General features: G+C 54.7%; 1 protein-coding gene across 1 annotated transcript in view; it reads right to left on the bottom strand.

Annotated features, from left to right (window-relative positions):
• The window catches only part of RFTN1 (raftlin, lipid raft linker 1), a 227,996-nt gene that overhangs the window by 4,896 nt on the left and 207,944 nt on the right, over window positions 1–15,156 (bottom strand). Inside the window, exons 8-9 of the mRNA XM_040263565.1 lie at window positions 6,883–6,986; window positions 5,852–5,933 (exon numbers count right to left, since the gene is read on the bottom strand). Of these exons, the coding sequence (XP_040119499.1) occupies window positions 5,852–5,933; window positions 6,883–6,986 (186 nt within the window). The remainder of the gene's footprint in view (window positions 1–5,851; window positions 5,934–6,882; window positions 6,987–15,156) is intronic.

The raw sequence follows: 15,156 nt of genomic DNA, 5'->3' as shown, positions 1-15,156 counted from the left end.
TCTTTTTGTCTTAAATTATTCATGCATTTATCTGGCTGTGCCGGGTCTCTGCCGCGGCACGCAGGATCTCTTAGCTGCGGCAGACCCTGGCGAGTCTCTAATGTGAACCCCATGTCCTTGCAGAGGCTGCTCTTGCTAAATGAACAGCAGACGTGTGGTTCCCTGTACACCTGGCCGGGTCTGGATTCCTGCAGAGGATCACGCTGCACCACCCTCCTGATACAACACAACTGAGGACACAGCCGGGCCAGGCCTGTGGGGGGGCGCTCCGCTCCCCTCTCTCCAGGCCCCACCTAGGCTGCTGGGCAGAGGGGGATTTGGGACTGTCCACGGCAAGCTGGATGGGAATGACTCCAACCCGTTTTTCTGTCCTTTGGAAAACTCTGCCAAGCCAAACGCCTTCGAGGACGGCACCATTCTCTCTGTCCTTAGATGGAGGATGGTAATGTCACCGACTCCCCAAGCTCCTGGGGGTCCCCAGCCCACCACAGCTGGGGGCCGCAGCCGGGTCACCTGGAGGCTGTGCCTGGAATCTTCCCCTTCCCCCTGCTCCTTTGCAGGGAGCACTCTCAGGAAGCAGGGAAGTAGCTGTGGCTGAAACTCAGGGTCTCTAGAATCTAAAAGCTAAATGTTCTGAGTGTCCCACACTGTGACAAGGTTTCCCTTCCCCTGAATCCCCAAAGCAGCGCTCTCACTAGGAACTGTTGGCACCATTTTATGATGAGCATGTACTGGTTCAGAGATGTGAAGTAACTCTCCCAAGGTCACACAGCTAGAAAACAGCAGAGCTGAAGTTCAAACACAGGTTTCTCTGACTCTACACTAATCTTCTGTCTGCACCTTCTTGGTGGGTAAAAGGTTTCAGACTCACATTCTGGAAGAAAGGGAATCCTGGAAGCCAGGGGAGACGCCATGCGTCTTTGGAATAGCTTGGCCCGCTTGTGTGTGCCTCAGCTTTCAGACTTCATGACCTCAGGACAGAATCTGCTAGATCAAGGCTTGATGCATGAAACCAAGTGGTCAGCTAATGGAAGTACAGATTTAACTGCCGTGAAAGATGATTTGGTGTGTCTGATTAAAAAAAAGAAAATCTATATTGAACATACCCTGACAGGCCTATTTTTAAAAAATCAATAATGATAAAATTTGAATGGAGATCCACATGGTGAGCCTGGAAAGGGGCCCTAAACTATTCAGCTGAGACACTGGCTCTCAGACTTGGCGGGCGTTCAGGATCACTTGGGGGACGACTTCAGACACAGGGCCCCCACCCTATCCCGGGGTTTCTGATCAGGGGGCTTGGGGAGGGGACAGAGGCTGGCACTTCACACAAGCTCCCTGGTGACGCCAATTCTGCAGGTTCACGGGCTACAGTGTGAGAACGCACAGCTGAGACCACCACCAGTTCACTGCGGGAAACAGCCTCCCCCCAAACCCTCCACGCCCCCCATCAACCCCAGCCCGGCATCCGTGGGAGGGCCTTCTCTACCACCAGCCTCACCCGCAGGTCCCCTTACTGCTGTGCTCGGGACAGTCACAGTCTTGAAGGAACAACAAAAGGATGATTGGCCCCTGGACCACGTGGGTCCCCTTAAACGCAGGTGGCTCGCAGCAGTAAGAACTACAGCGCTGCGAGGTCAGTGGTTGCTTCCACCCTTGGGTTCAGGGAACCTCGGATACGGGAGGCTCACTCTGAATTACACTCGGATTAACCCCCGCGCTGTCCAAGGGTGGGTGGTGTGTATTTCCGACCCCGAGACGGGAGAGCTTGTGGCGGGGTGGCTCTGAACAGAGGTCGGTGGCATCCATACCCAGAGGCAGGCCGCCAGGCTGGAGGACGCGGCACGTCCTGAGTGGTTCCAAGGCGAGTCTCTCAACATGAGAGAGCAGCCGCTGCAGGTGCAGCGGGGCGGACGGGCCTTCCCAGGCCAGAGCACGAATGAGGTGAGGGTGTGCAGCCAGCGCGGAAACCGAGAAAACCCCGACTAGCCGTCCGTGCCAGAAAAAAGTGCAGAGAAGGGAGAGTCCTCTTTACAGCAGTGCGTGCATGTCCAGAGTTCCACATCCGCGGGGCTCGTGGATTGAATTCACACATTTTAAAACCCGTCTGTATCTGCCTCCACTTCGGCAGCTTAGCTGAAGACAGATGTCTCCTGGGTCGCAGAAAGCACCTCTTACCTTCAAAGGAAGTTAATATTTGCTCTGAAAGCCACACTCACAGATGAACAAAGAGGTTTTTTTCAAATGCTGAAAGTCCTGTTTGGAGAATTTTGTCCCCTTGACTGATTAAACGAGGACTAAATACGCTGCATCCCTGACATCTGAATTCTGCACTCTTTCCTTGAACGTCAGTGTGAGACACACCACGCATGTCCTGGGCCGGGCAGTTTGATTGTTCATTCGCTGGTTCAACAACTGTTTGCTGAGTACTAACTAAAAGCCTGCTTATTTAACTTATATGCAGAGTACATCAGGAGAAACACTGGGCTGGAAGAAGCACAAGCTGGAATCAAGATTGCTGGGAGAAATATCAATACAGTAAAGTGTCTGCCTGCAATGCAGGAGACCCAGGTTCGATTCCTGTGTCGGGAAGATCCCCTGGAGAAGGATATGGCAATCTACTCCAGCACTCTTGCCTGGAAAATCCCATGGACGGAGGAGCCTGATAGGCTACAGTTCATGGGGTCGCAAAGAGTCGGACACGACTGAGCAACTTCACTCACTCACTCAGATATGCAGATGACACTACCCTTATGGCAGAAAGTGAGGAATAACTAAAAGCCTCTTGATGAAAGTGAAAGAGAAGAGTGAAAAAGTTGGCTTAAAGCTCAACATTCAGAAAACTAAGATCATGGCATCCGGTCCCATCACTTAATGGGAAACAGATGGGGAAACTGTGGAAACAGTGTCAGACTTTATTTTTTGGGGCTCCAAAATCATTGCAGATGGTGATTGCAGCCATGAAATTAAAAGACGCTTACTCCTTGGAAGGAAAGTTATGACCAACCTAGACAGCATATTGAAAAGTAGAGGTGTTACTCTGCCAACAAAGGTCCACCTAGTCAGGCTATGGTTTTTCCAGTGGTCATGTGTGGACGTCAGAGTTGCACTGTGAAGAAGGCTGAGCACCGAAGAATTGATGGTTTTGAACTGTGGTGTTGGAGAAGACTCTTGAGAGTCCCTTGGACTGCAAGGAGATCCAACCAGTCCATTCTAAAGATTAGTCCTGAGTGTTCTCTGGAAGGAATGATGCTAAAGCTGAAACTCCAGTACTTTGGCCACCTCATGTGAAGAGTTGACTCATTGGAAAAGACCCTGATGCTGGGAGGGGTTGGGGGCAGGAGGAGAAGAGGACGACAGAGGATGAGATGGCTGGATGACATCACTGACTTGATGGACATGACTTTGAGTGAACTCTGGGAGCTGGTGATGGACAGGGAGGCCTGGAGTGCTGTGATTCATGGGGTCGCAAAGAGCCGGACACAACTGAGCGACTGAACTGAACTGAAAGCCAGGGTCTGGGCATACAGCAGCGCGGACAGAAAGGGTGTGATCTCAGAGAGTTCCTGTTTGATTCTACTGGGGAGGATAAGCTGCTGCTGCTGCTAAGTCAGTTCAGTCGTGTCCAACTCTGTGCAACCCCATAGACAGCAGCCCACCAGGCTCCCCCATCCCTGGGATTCCCCAGGCAAGAATACTGGAGTGGGTTGCCATTTCCTTCTCCAATGCATGAAGGTGAAAAGAGAAAGTGAAGTCGCTCAGTCGTGTCCGACCCTTAGCGACCCCATGGACTGCAGCCTAGCAGGCTCCTCCGTCCATGGGATTTTCCAGGCAAGAGTACTGGAGTGGGGTGCCACCGCCTTGTCTGGAGGATAAGCTACTGATCACAAATTATTAGAGAGGAAAGGAACGTGGTTCTTCCTGGTGAATCACAGAAGAGCCTGACTTGGTCTGATGGGAGAGAACACTGTCCTGAGAAAATACAAAGGAAGAAAGCATCCCAGGTGCAGGAAGAGCCCAAGCAAAGGCCCTGTGGCAGCGAGGAACCCAAGGGAGCGTGCAGGCCAGGGTGGCTGGGATGCATCAGATGGGCGGGGGTGGGGGGGGTTAGGGGGAAGACCCCACAGAGCCATGTGGACCCCAGGAAAGGCTCCCACCTTTATCTTGAAAAACACAAAGCTTTAGAAGCATAAGCAGCTGGGTGGCACGACTCCATTAGCTCTTTGTAGACGATCACTTTGGTTCCGAGTGGAGAACACACTTGAAAGGGAGGCCTGTCATCGGTAGATGAGGGTAGTCCAGGCAGGTGACTATGGGCGAGGGGGTTCCAGAGGGTCAAGACCTAAAGCTAGCCATGCCTTCAGGACAGACTGGCGGTGGGGGGAGGAGATGGAGGCCCCAGGTGAGCTCCAGCGGGAGGGAGCCTGGGCGGCGGAAGGGCCGGCCCTCCCGGTGCGGAAGGGTGCGGGGTCACCAGCAGCCACAGGGCGCGGAGATGACTCAGGGGTAGGGAGGGGGCCGTCTAGGTCTCGGGGAGCAGGAGATTCTCTACGCAAGAGGAAGTGGGGAGACACAGGGCTCCAAATGTGGCAGCGGGTGGGAAACCAGGCGGGCGCGGTGGGGCAGAGAGAGAACAGGGCGCTTCCCGGGCTGGAGGGTGCGGCCGGTGTCAGCGGGCCGCGAGCTGAGGACGCCCGGGGTCTCCCGGGAGCCGGACGGCGAACCGCAGGCTTCGGAGCGGGGCCGGGGGCCGGCGCCGGTACAGGCCGCCCTCCGGGGGCCGCCCCAAGTCACAGCGAGGGCAGCGCCCACTGCCAGCCGAGCCCGCGAGGCGCAGGGCTGAGCGAGCCACCGGGAGGGCGCGGGCTGCCTGAGGGCGCGCAGCCGGCCGCGTCGGGCGGTCCTCCCGGCCGGGCACCGGGCAGAGCCGGCCGCCGCCCTCCGGACCCTCCCTGCTGGACCTTCGTACAGCGGCCCTGCGCCCCATGCTGAACCCCGTCGCCCAGGTTTCCACCGGCGCTTCCCTCGGTGACGGCACAGCGCGCCCCAGAACCCCGGCGGCCCCTCGGGTCCCTCCTACCAGCGCGCACCGCCCCCCGCCGTGCTGGCTGCGGAGGGGCGGCCCCAACCTGTTCACTGCCCCCATCCCCAGCACGCGAGGAGCCCCGGGGGGCGGTGCCAGGGGAAGGGTGGGCGCGTCCAGCGGGCTCTGCCCCACGGCCTGGCCGTGCCCGTCACAGGGACAGCGAGCTGGCCTCAGGGCACGGCCACCTGGCCCTGCGGGTCCCCTGGGAGGAGCACCCTCTTGGGCAAAGCCTGGGGGTGTGCGGCCACTGAGGAGGGCCTGGGCTCCGCCTCAGGGAAACACGGGGTACACTGCTTCCAGGAGGGTTCGGGTGACATCCCAGGAGGGTGGGACACGGCCTGGCCTGCGGACTCGCTCCGCAGGGGCGCTGCCCTGCGTCCACACCAGCAGCGGCCACTCAGCCGTGAGGGGCGGGCCCTTCGGGGAAGGCGTTCTGGCAGGTTCTCTCTGCCAGGATCTCCAAACCTCCTACGGCTCCAGGGATGGGGCTCCGGCCAGCTCGCACGGAGATGAAGACGCAGAGGAGCGGGGTGGGGGCACCACCCCCCGACCCCGCCCGCCCCGGCTGCAGCCACCTCCCCGCGCCCCCCACTTCAGCCTTGGGAACGCGAACCCTGCCCGCCCAAGCATCCTCGCAGGAGGCGGCCGGCCACACGGCCCCCAGCGCCCCCACCTGCAGGTGACGTGGCTGATTTTGCCGAGGGGGGCTCAGGGGTCCCCTGGGCTCCGTGGAGCTAGGCCCAGGAGGGCGGCAAGGTTGCTCACCTTCGATTCCTTCTTCTTGACCTTCTGAGGTAGACACGGCCTCTGGAGAAAAACGACCTGCTTGGTGGACACGGTCCCCTCCCTGCAACACACGCGGGGGTGGGGGTGAGTCCTCTTACACGGGCGGGAGGTGGTCAGACCTCCCACAGAGGCCGCCACCTCCAACTGCATCCAGGCCAGCTGCCCAGGGAAGGAAGGGGGCTGCCCAAGATGGAGAGGTCAGAGGTCACAAAGCCCCCCACAGCACGCACCTTTGCTTCTGGGGGGCTGTCTCACAGGCCCAACAGAAGCGGGCACCCCTGAAAGGCAGCTTCGTGTCTGAAAACCCCCCTTCCCGTGGTGTGAAATGACAGCTGGCATCTTGGCCAAATGACGACAAAGTGGCCTCGGTGAACACCGGACCAGGGGTGGGGGGCTCTTCCAAGTATGTCTTGGGGATGAGGCTGGGGGGGCGGTGCTGGTTGGCCTGGGATGGGTGGCCAGTGAGGACCTGGGCCCAGGCTGAGGCTCCAGCTGGCTGTGTGTCCTCGGGTTTGTGACGGAGCCTCCCTGAGCTTCAGTTTCATCTATAAAATGAGCATGATATTTATGCTTACCACCTCTCAGGTAATTAGGAGGACTAGTTTGACAGCAAGCCCAGAAAACAGACAGAAGGCCTTTCAGGGTTGGTAAGACTGGAATAAATGCCCCAAACAACAAAAAATCCCGCCTCCCGCGGAATGCTCTGAGGACTAGATGAGACTGTACACAACGTGGCTGCCTGGCCTGGGGCACACACTAGATGCTGAGTTTCTTTTGCAAATGAGAGACCTGGGCCCCCTCCGCCCCGGTGACAGGCTGGGCGGCAAGTCACTGGCTGAGCTGCCCATGTGGGGAGGGGGTGCTTGGGGAAGAGGTGGTCAAGATTCTGAGATCCTGGGCCTGCTGTTCCTCGGGTGGAGAGCTGATGCCAACAGGATTCCACAAGTCACGCACACGAAGAGCTGGTCGGGACAGTGCAAGCTTCGGTAAGGTAAGCTGGTTATTGGTACCTGGTTGTCCTGACGACGGGAGTCGGCAGCACACAGGTGAGCTGCCAGCCATAGGCGGCCAGCGAGTTCAGCAGGGGCACGTAGTCCGTCTGCACCTCCACACCCTGGGGAGAAAGGTCGTCAGGGCTGGGGCCGCCTCGTCTCAGGGACCAGGAGGGAGCACCAGGTCACCAACCCAACAAAGCAGAAGGGGGCCACACTCCGGCTCCGAAGATGCTGCAAGAGCCTGGGGCCCAACTCCCCAACCCCTGCCCAGGTCTGTGCCGTCGTGGGGTCTCCCCCATTCAGGTCTGTGCCATCGTGGGGTCTCCCCGCCAACCCGGGTCTGTGCCATTGGCAAGGGGTTTGAGTGTTTGTTTTGTTTCACTCTTTTCTGGACAAATCGCCTCCGTGAGCGTCACTCAAGAAGAAGCACAGTCACTTTGCCTCCAGGACAGACCCAGGGCCTGTGACCATGGCTGCTCAGGGGGTTTCAGAGCGTCTTGTGGGAGTTAAACTACATCTGAGCAAAAATCAAGTCACTGCATCCAACCAGAGCAGCCATGCGCACACACACACACACAAACACACCACACACACACACAGAAAACACACTAGACACACACACGCACACACACACACACGCACACACGCGCGGAGTGGATGGACAGGGAGAGGACCCACCGTGAGGCCCCTGCCTGGGCCCCCCACCCCCGGCCCGTACCCTGCTTTCTCGAGAGGCAGGTGACTTCCGACGGCAACCCCACCGGGCCCTGCACCCCCTGACAGGCATCCAGAGTCCTTGTGGCCGGGACAACCGCAGGCCCGCGGAGGGGCAGACGGGAGGGACGGCTCAGCCCTGCCGCTGGGTTCCCGTCCCGCAGACACCAGGGTGCACGAGTATGCAGACACACACACACATGTGCGCACCCCAAACACAAGACGGCCCTGGAGGGCCAGGACAAAGGGCTGGTCAGCACAAAGGGGCCGGGGCCATCGGGGTGAGGGCGGGCTTCTGGGGGCTCAGGGGCTGGGGGCCGTGGTAGGTGGAGAGGGGAGGACCTTCCCGGGGGGACCCTAGCACGAGCCGCACAGCGAGCGGGCGGGCGCCGGGCAGAGGGCTGGCTCGTGGCTAGGGGGTTTCTGAGGATAGAACCGGGGGCGGAAGACAGAAGAGGGGCAGGCCGGCCTGCTTCCCCGGGTCTCCCAGAGCTCCCATCGCGGGCACCTGTCCCGACGTGGCCACTGCACAGCCACGTCCCCTGGGAGCCTCCACTGCACACAGGAAGTCGTGGCCTGTGGCAGCGGCTCTCCACGTGCGGGCCCGTGAGCAGCCTCACCCTGGAACTTGTTGCAAACAGAGTCTCGGGACCCACCTAGACCTGCACAATCAGAAACTCCTTTTAGAAATGGTGGGGCCCAGGGGGCTGTTTTTTTTCTTCTTTTCTTAATTGAAATGCTGCACGGGACCAGGACATGCCTGGCAGTCTATTGGTTCAGAGCCTGCACCTATCCCTGGTCAGGGAGCTGAAACCTCAGATGCCGCATGCTGGTGTGGCCGAAGAGAGCCACTGAAGTGCTGTCGACTTGCAATATTCCATTGTTCTCAGGTGCACACCGTAGCAATCCAGTAGCTTGATAGATTATACTCCACATAAGCCACGGGTGCACAGTCGTGTCTGACTCTCTGCCACCCGCTGACTGCAGCCTGCCAGGCTCCTCTGTCCAAGGGATTTCCCAGCAAGAATACTGGACTGGGGTGCCATTTCCTTCTCCAGGGGAGCTTCCCAACCCAGGGATCAAACCTGTCTCTTGCATTGGCAGGCAGATTCCTTACCGCTGAGTCACCAGGGAAACTCCATATAAAGTGCTCATAAACCACACACTCCCCGCTGTGCTGCGCACTGCATTTCTGTGTCTTTTTCTAGACATGATAGGCTGTGCCTCTGAATCCCCTTCATTCTCTCCACTGGTAAGCACTCGTTTGTCCTCTCCGTCTGTGAGGCTGTTTCTGTTTTGCTATGTTCATTCATTTTATTTTTTTTCACTTCACATATAAATGGAAACCTAAAGTATCTCTCTTCCTCGGACTTATTTCACTGATCAGCATAATACCTCCTAGGATCTGTGTTGCTGCAAATGGCATCATTTCATCCTTTTCTATGGCTGAGTAATATTCCACTGTGTGTGTATATATACACAGTGTGCCCTGTGTGTGTGTGTACACACACAAATACACCACGCTTTCTAATCCACATGTCTACTGACTTGGGTTTCTTCTGTACTTTAGCAATTGTGACTCATGCTTCTATGGACACTGAGATACACCTATCTTTTCTAATTAGCATTTTCATATCCTTGGGAAACACACCCAGGAGGTTTTTTAAAGAACACTTCTAATAGTTGAGATGCAACTTAGTCTGAAAAAGACTGCCTAGAGAATCGATTAGGTTTCTTCTGATGACAGAAAAGAGTCTGCAGTTTTGTGACCAGCATCTATCTGCTGTTAGCTCGAAGCTGAGCCCTCCCCTCATTCTCCACGAGGGGCGGAGAGGTCAGGGGGCTCTGAAAGGCTCAGCCCTGCACTGACATGGTGGGGGGGCAGCTGGACTGGGCGGAAGGGAGGGAGGCAGGTGCAAAAACCAAGCGCGGAGGGGGACGGGAGGGGCCCATTCTGGCCGGGACCCTGGAGCCCTCACGCAGGCCCCACCCTGTTTCTGCTCCACTCCTGGCACATGGAGCCCTCCCTGGCAGGCCCGCCTGGCCAGTACATCCCGGGCTCTGGGCAGGGCCCTCCCCGCCTGCTGTGGCCGCTTTACCCTGAGAACCTGGGCCCCCATCCGTGCATTCTGGATTTAAGGAGAAGGGAGACAATGTTAAATCCACACTCGGGCTTTGCGAGGTTGTGATAACTCGGGTCTATCAAGAATAGCCTTCCCACTTTATCAAGCGCCATGACAGGCCCGCCACAATCAGACAGTCGCCATGGCAACCAGGACCAGCGGTGCTCACAAAGCCGAGCGGCAGGATGGAGCCCTTTCATCGGCATCCGGGCCGGCCGGGTTCTCTCCTCCGTGCCCAGCGCGCGGGACAATGGGCACCCCGGGGGGCAGCCTGGCCCGCCTGCCCAGACCGGGCTCCCGAGCCGGGCTTAGCTCTGTGCTCTTCTCCTCCTCCACCATCTTCAAGAGGAAGACAGCAGGATTCCTACCCAGCAGCCTTCCCCCTCAAGGTGGGGGATGCCAGCCAGAGGGTCCAGAACCATAAAGACCAAAAGGAAAACAAACAGAAAACACAGCGGAACATGGCCTGCCTGAGACAGCCCAGGCTTCAGTCCTAGGTGCTGCCAGCCAGCTGTCACGGCTCAGGTGGAAAAGGAAAGTACAGACGGGCTGGGGGTGGGAAGGGGGTGGGGGTGGGGAGGGGAGGGGGCTCACCCTGCCAGACCCTGCCACGCCCAACCCTCTGGGCGGCCTTGATGTAATTAACGGTTCAGGCGGTTTTCCACAGGCACCTGTACCAAAGCCGGTGTGCATATTATCAATAGTCAGAAGATGACATTTCTAAAAACGACAGGAGCCCCATGCAGTCGGGGGAAGCGGCTTTCAAGTCCGTTCACTCGGAAAGGGGGTCGGGCGGGCGTCGGATGGAAGGCGCTCTCTGATCTGCTTTTCCATGACACTCCAGTGAGGAGGGCCGCTCACGCAGCACTCCAAAGCCAGCCCGCTGATCAAACGGAAAGACATTTCTGGGAACAGGAGCAACAATTTTAATTAACTCTCCGCTCTCCTGTGTGGATGCGGCATCTCCGATCACACCTGGAGTGTTAAAAAAAAATGGCGCACCTCCTGTGGTTCTTCGTACAAAAGGGATCCATTTTTATTTACGGCTCTTTTTCCTTTGCTCCCGAGGATGCCTCCGGGGGCCGCGAATCCACTAAAGAAACAGACATCCAACACAACCTTCCCCCACCCTCCAAAACCAGGACAACACGACGTCGTGTTTACTAACAAACACTTGTGTCTTTTGATCCTTTCCAAAAGCCCCTGCAGCAGGGAATATTAGGAGGTAACGCCCTGGTCCAGTGATTTTCTTTGCTGGTATCATGGCTCACCTCTCTTTTTCTCCTTGTTTCCGTTCTAGAAGGATCTGGGACAAAAGCAGCTTAAAAGACGACACTTAGTTCCTGACTCGTGACTGGAGATGAAGAAGGGAATTCAGTTTCCATGTCTGAAAGGACCTCTGGGCTGGTCTCCTGGCAGCCTTGGGGTGGGGGGTCCTTTCCCTCCATTCCCAGAGAGGACACGCGAAGCAACAGCGCTCGAGAGGCTTTTGTAAACTGCTGCCAAAGCACTAACGCCCAACGCTAATTGGCAAGGCATGTTTATATACGATTTCCTTACGTATCAACTTCAGGCATCTTTTGATTTCCTACCATGCGACATGGAGGCGTAGCGTTCCCGTTCACGTGTCTTACTTTCTCTTTCCTGGTGCCCCCAATGGAGATCATGTAATTAAATCAAGTCTATGTCACTGCTGCTGTGAAGTCGCTTCAGTCATGTCCGACTCTGTGTGACCCCACAGACAGCAGCCCATCAGGCTCCCCCGTCCCTGGGATTCTCCAGGCAAGAACACTGGAGTGGGTTGCCATTTCCGTCTCCAATGCATGGAAGTGAAAAGTGAAAGTGAAGTCGCTCAGTCGTGTCCGACTCTTGGTGACCCCATGGACGGCAGCCCACCAGGCTCCTCCATCCATGGGATTTTCCAGGCAAGAGGACTGGAGTGGGGTGCCATTGCCTTCTCCGCTCTTCCTCCTACCCATCAGTAAATATCCCATGTGCCTAAGTATTAATATGTTAGTTCAGGGAGGCCTGACATGCTGCAGTCCATGGGGTTGCAAAGAGCTGGACACGACTGAGCGACTGAACTGAACTGAACTGAGAGAATCAATTCCTAGGCAGGTTGATAAAGTCCGGGGTCCCCAAGAAGGAGAGAGGGGTCTGGGGTTTCTGAGGAGGAGAAAGGGGTCTAAAATTCTCAAGGAGGAGGAAAGGACAAACATCTTTTTTTTTCCTCTACATTCCTTAGTCACATAAAACGTTTTTTCTTTAAGTCTGGAACTCATGATTACACAAACAACTCAGTTTAAACTCTGTACCAAGGATTATATAACAACAATGTATTGTGCTTGAGGGCAGTTTCTCCTTCCTGAAAACCTTCTGACTAATCCTGATATCTTAGAATGTATATTATGAGAATGGGTTCGGTCAGCCAGTCACTCAGTTCAGTCACTCAGCAGCACGCCAGGCCTCCCTGTCCATCACCAACTCCTGGAGTTCACTCAAACTCATGTCCATTGAGTCAGTGATGCCATCCAGCCATCTCATCCTCTGTCGTCCCCTTCTCCTCCTGCCCCCAATCCCTCCCAGCATCAGGGTCTTTTCCAATGAGTCAACTCTTCACATGAGGTGGCCAAAGTATTGGAGTTTCAGCTTCAGCGTCAGTCCTTCCAATGAACACCCAGGGCTGATCTTTAGGATGGACTGGTTGGATCCCCTTGCACTCCAAGGGACTCTCAAGAGTCTTCTCCAACACCATAGCTCAAAAGCATCAATTCTTCAGCGCTCAGCCTTCTTCACAGTCCAACTCTCACATCTGTACATGACTACTGGAAAAACCATAGCCTTGACTAGATGGACCTTTGTTGGCAAAGTAATGTCTCTGCTTTTCAATATGCTATCTAGGTTGGTCATAACTTTTCTTCCAAGGAGTAAGTGTCTTTTAATTTCATGGCTGCAATTACCATCTGCAGTGATTTTGGAGCCCAAAAAAGTAAAGTCTGACACTGTTTCCACTGTTTCCCCATCTATTTGCCATGAAGTGATGGGACCAGATGCCATGATCTTCGTTTTCTGAATGTTGAGCTTTAGGCCAACTTTTTCACTCTCATCAAGAGGCTTTTAAGTTCCTCTTCACTTTCTGCCATAAGGGTGGTGTCATCTGCATATCTGAGGTTATTGATATTTCTCCCAGCAATCTTGATTCCAGCTTGTGCTTCTTCCGGCCCAGCATTTCTCATGATGTACTCTGCATATGAGTTAAATAAGCAGGGTGACAATATACAGCCTTGATGTACTCCTTTTCCTATTTGGAACCAGTCTGTTGTTCCATGTCCAGTTCTAACTGTTGCTTCCTGAGCTGCATATAGGTTTCTCAAGAGGCAGGTCAGGTGGTCTGGTATTCCCATCTCTTTCAGAATTTTCCACAGGACTGGAAAAGGTCAGTTTTCATTCCAATCCCAAAGAAAGGCAATGCCAAAGAATGCTCAAACTACCGCACAATTGCACTCATCTCACACGCTAGTAAAGTAATCCTCAAAATTCTCCAAGCCAGGCTTCAGCAATGCATGAACTGTGAACTTCCAGAAGTTCAAGCTGGTTTTAGAAAAGGCAGAGGAGCCAGAGGTCAAATTGCCAACATTCACTGGATCATGGAAAAAGCAAGAGAGTTCCAGAAAAACATCTATTTCTGCTTTATTGACTATGCCAAAGCCTTTTACTGTGTGGATCACCATAAACGGGAAGATTCTGAAAGAGGTGGGTCTGGTAAGATCTTTCTATTGTTAAGTTCTAATCCTGTTCTCCTAAAATGTAAATTGTGGGAGTGGGTGTGGTAAAATTTTCACAACCTTGAGACATTCTCTCGATTCACTGTAGTAACTAACTAAAAATGTATATAGCTCCCTTGCCAACACTAGCGAGGGGAGCACTCTCTGTCCCCCTTCTGATGTTTATGTTAGAAGCTTCCTTCTGTCCCTTTTCTTACTTTTATAATAAGACTGCTACACAAAAGCTCTTGAGTGATCACGCCTGGTTCCTGGCCCCAAAGGTAAATCTTCTTCGGAGACCACGAATCCGACATCGTTCACCATAAGCTATCAGTTCTATTTCTTCCCCATTTGGAGGCCTCATTTCCAGACTGTTCTGTGCCCTTGCTCCAACTGGCGTGGCTGCTTCTCTGGCCTGGGTTCTCCCTCCACGCTGTCTAGGGAGGATGTCTGCTCCTTCTGGGTTTCCCCCTCATTTTGCTGGAGCGCACCCTCTGGTGGCTCCCTAGGAAACAGTGACCTGGAAGTTACTTGCATCCCTGCATTCCTACAAGTGTCTCTCTTCACCTTTAACTAACCGTCTGGGTACAGAAGTCTAGACTGTGATCGCTTTTTCCATCAATACTTTCCAAGCTTCCCTCCACTAGCTTCTCTCTGTCAGCACTGCTATTGTGACACCTGTGTGATTACTCAAGCTCTGAGTGTAGCCTGCTGTGCTGTGTTGGAACATTTTAGGATGTTTTCCCCATGAAGTTCCGGAAGTCACACTATAGCCTTCATGTGGCTGTTTTGTTTTTCTTTTTTACTCAAAGGGTGTACACTCAACAGCTTTGCTCTCAAAGAATCCCTGTCCTTCAGCTCTGAAAAGTATTCTTTTTTGTTTTCTTTGAAAATTTTGCTCTCCTCCATTTCTGTCTTTTTTCTTTTCGGACTTCCTGTTAGTCAAAACGTAGAACTGATGTTTTAATTTTATGACCTTCCCCACCTGTTGTTTTCTTATTCTCGTCCCTGGTGGCTCAGATGGTAAAGAATCTGCCTGCAATTCAGGAGACCTGGGTTCAATCCCTGGGTCGGGAAGATCCCCTGGAGAAGGAAATGGCAACCCACTCCAGTATTCTGGCCTGGGTAATTCCATGGATGGAGGAGCCTGGTGGGCTGCAGTCCATGGGGTCACAAAGAGTCAGACACGACCGAGCGACTTGACTTTCTTTTTCATTTTGCCTTCTTAAAAATGCCCTTTGTCTGACTCCCATGGATGGTGTCTACAGTCACTGGGCCACTTGAGGCACAGGTGGGAGCCAGGGATCTCAGCACACTGTGTGTGGACTTCACCCCGACGCCTTCCTCCAGCTCTGCAGCTCAGCCCACCACCCTGCAGGGGCTCAGGCTTCCAAGGGCAGCGCTTTCCTCACAGTCCCTTCCTCTTCCAGGTGCAGCTTCCACCACTGTGCTAAAGCAATCCGCTTTCCTCCATGCGCCTGCCACCTTTCAGAAATCTGCTGACATCACACAGCTTCCCCTTTCTCTTCTTCAGTCTTTCTGTTCTTATGGGCATCCATCCATCCATCCATCCACCTGTCTACACCTCTATGTATGTATCTGTCTGTCCATCCACCTGTCTACACCTCTATGTATGCATCTGTCTGTCCTTCCATCCACCCGTCTACACCTCTATGTATGTATCCGTC

The sequence above is a fragment of the Oryx dammah genome, unplaced genomic scaffold (genome assembly GCF_014754425.2).
Source record: "Oryx dammah isolate SB20612 unplaced genomic scaffold, SCBI_Odam_1.1 HiC_scaffold_2, whole genome shotgun sequence".
Lineage (NCBI taxonomy): Eukaryota > Metazoa > Chordata > Mammalia > Artiodactyla > Bovidae > Oryx > Oryx dammah.
The sequence above is the reverse complement of the archived record's forward strand: the minus strand, read 5'-3'. Positions and strand labels throughout refer to the sequence as shown.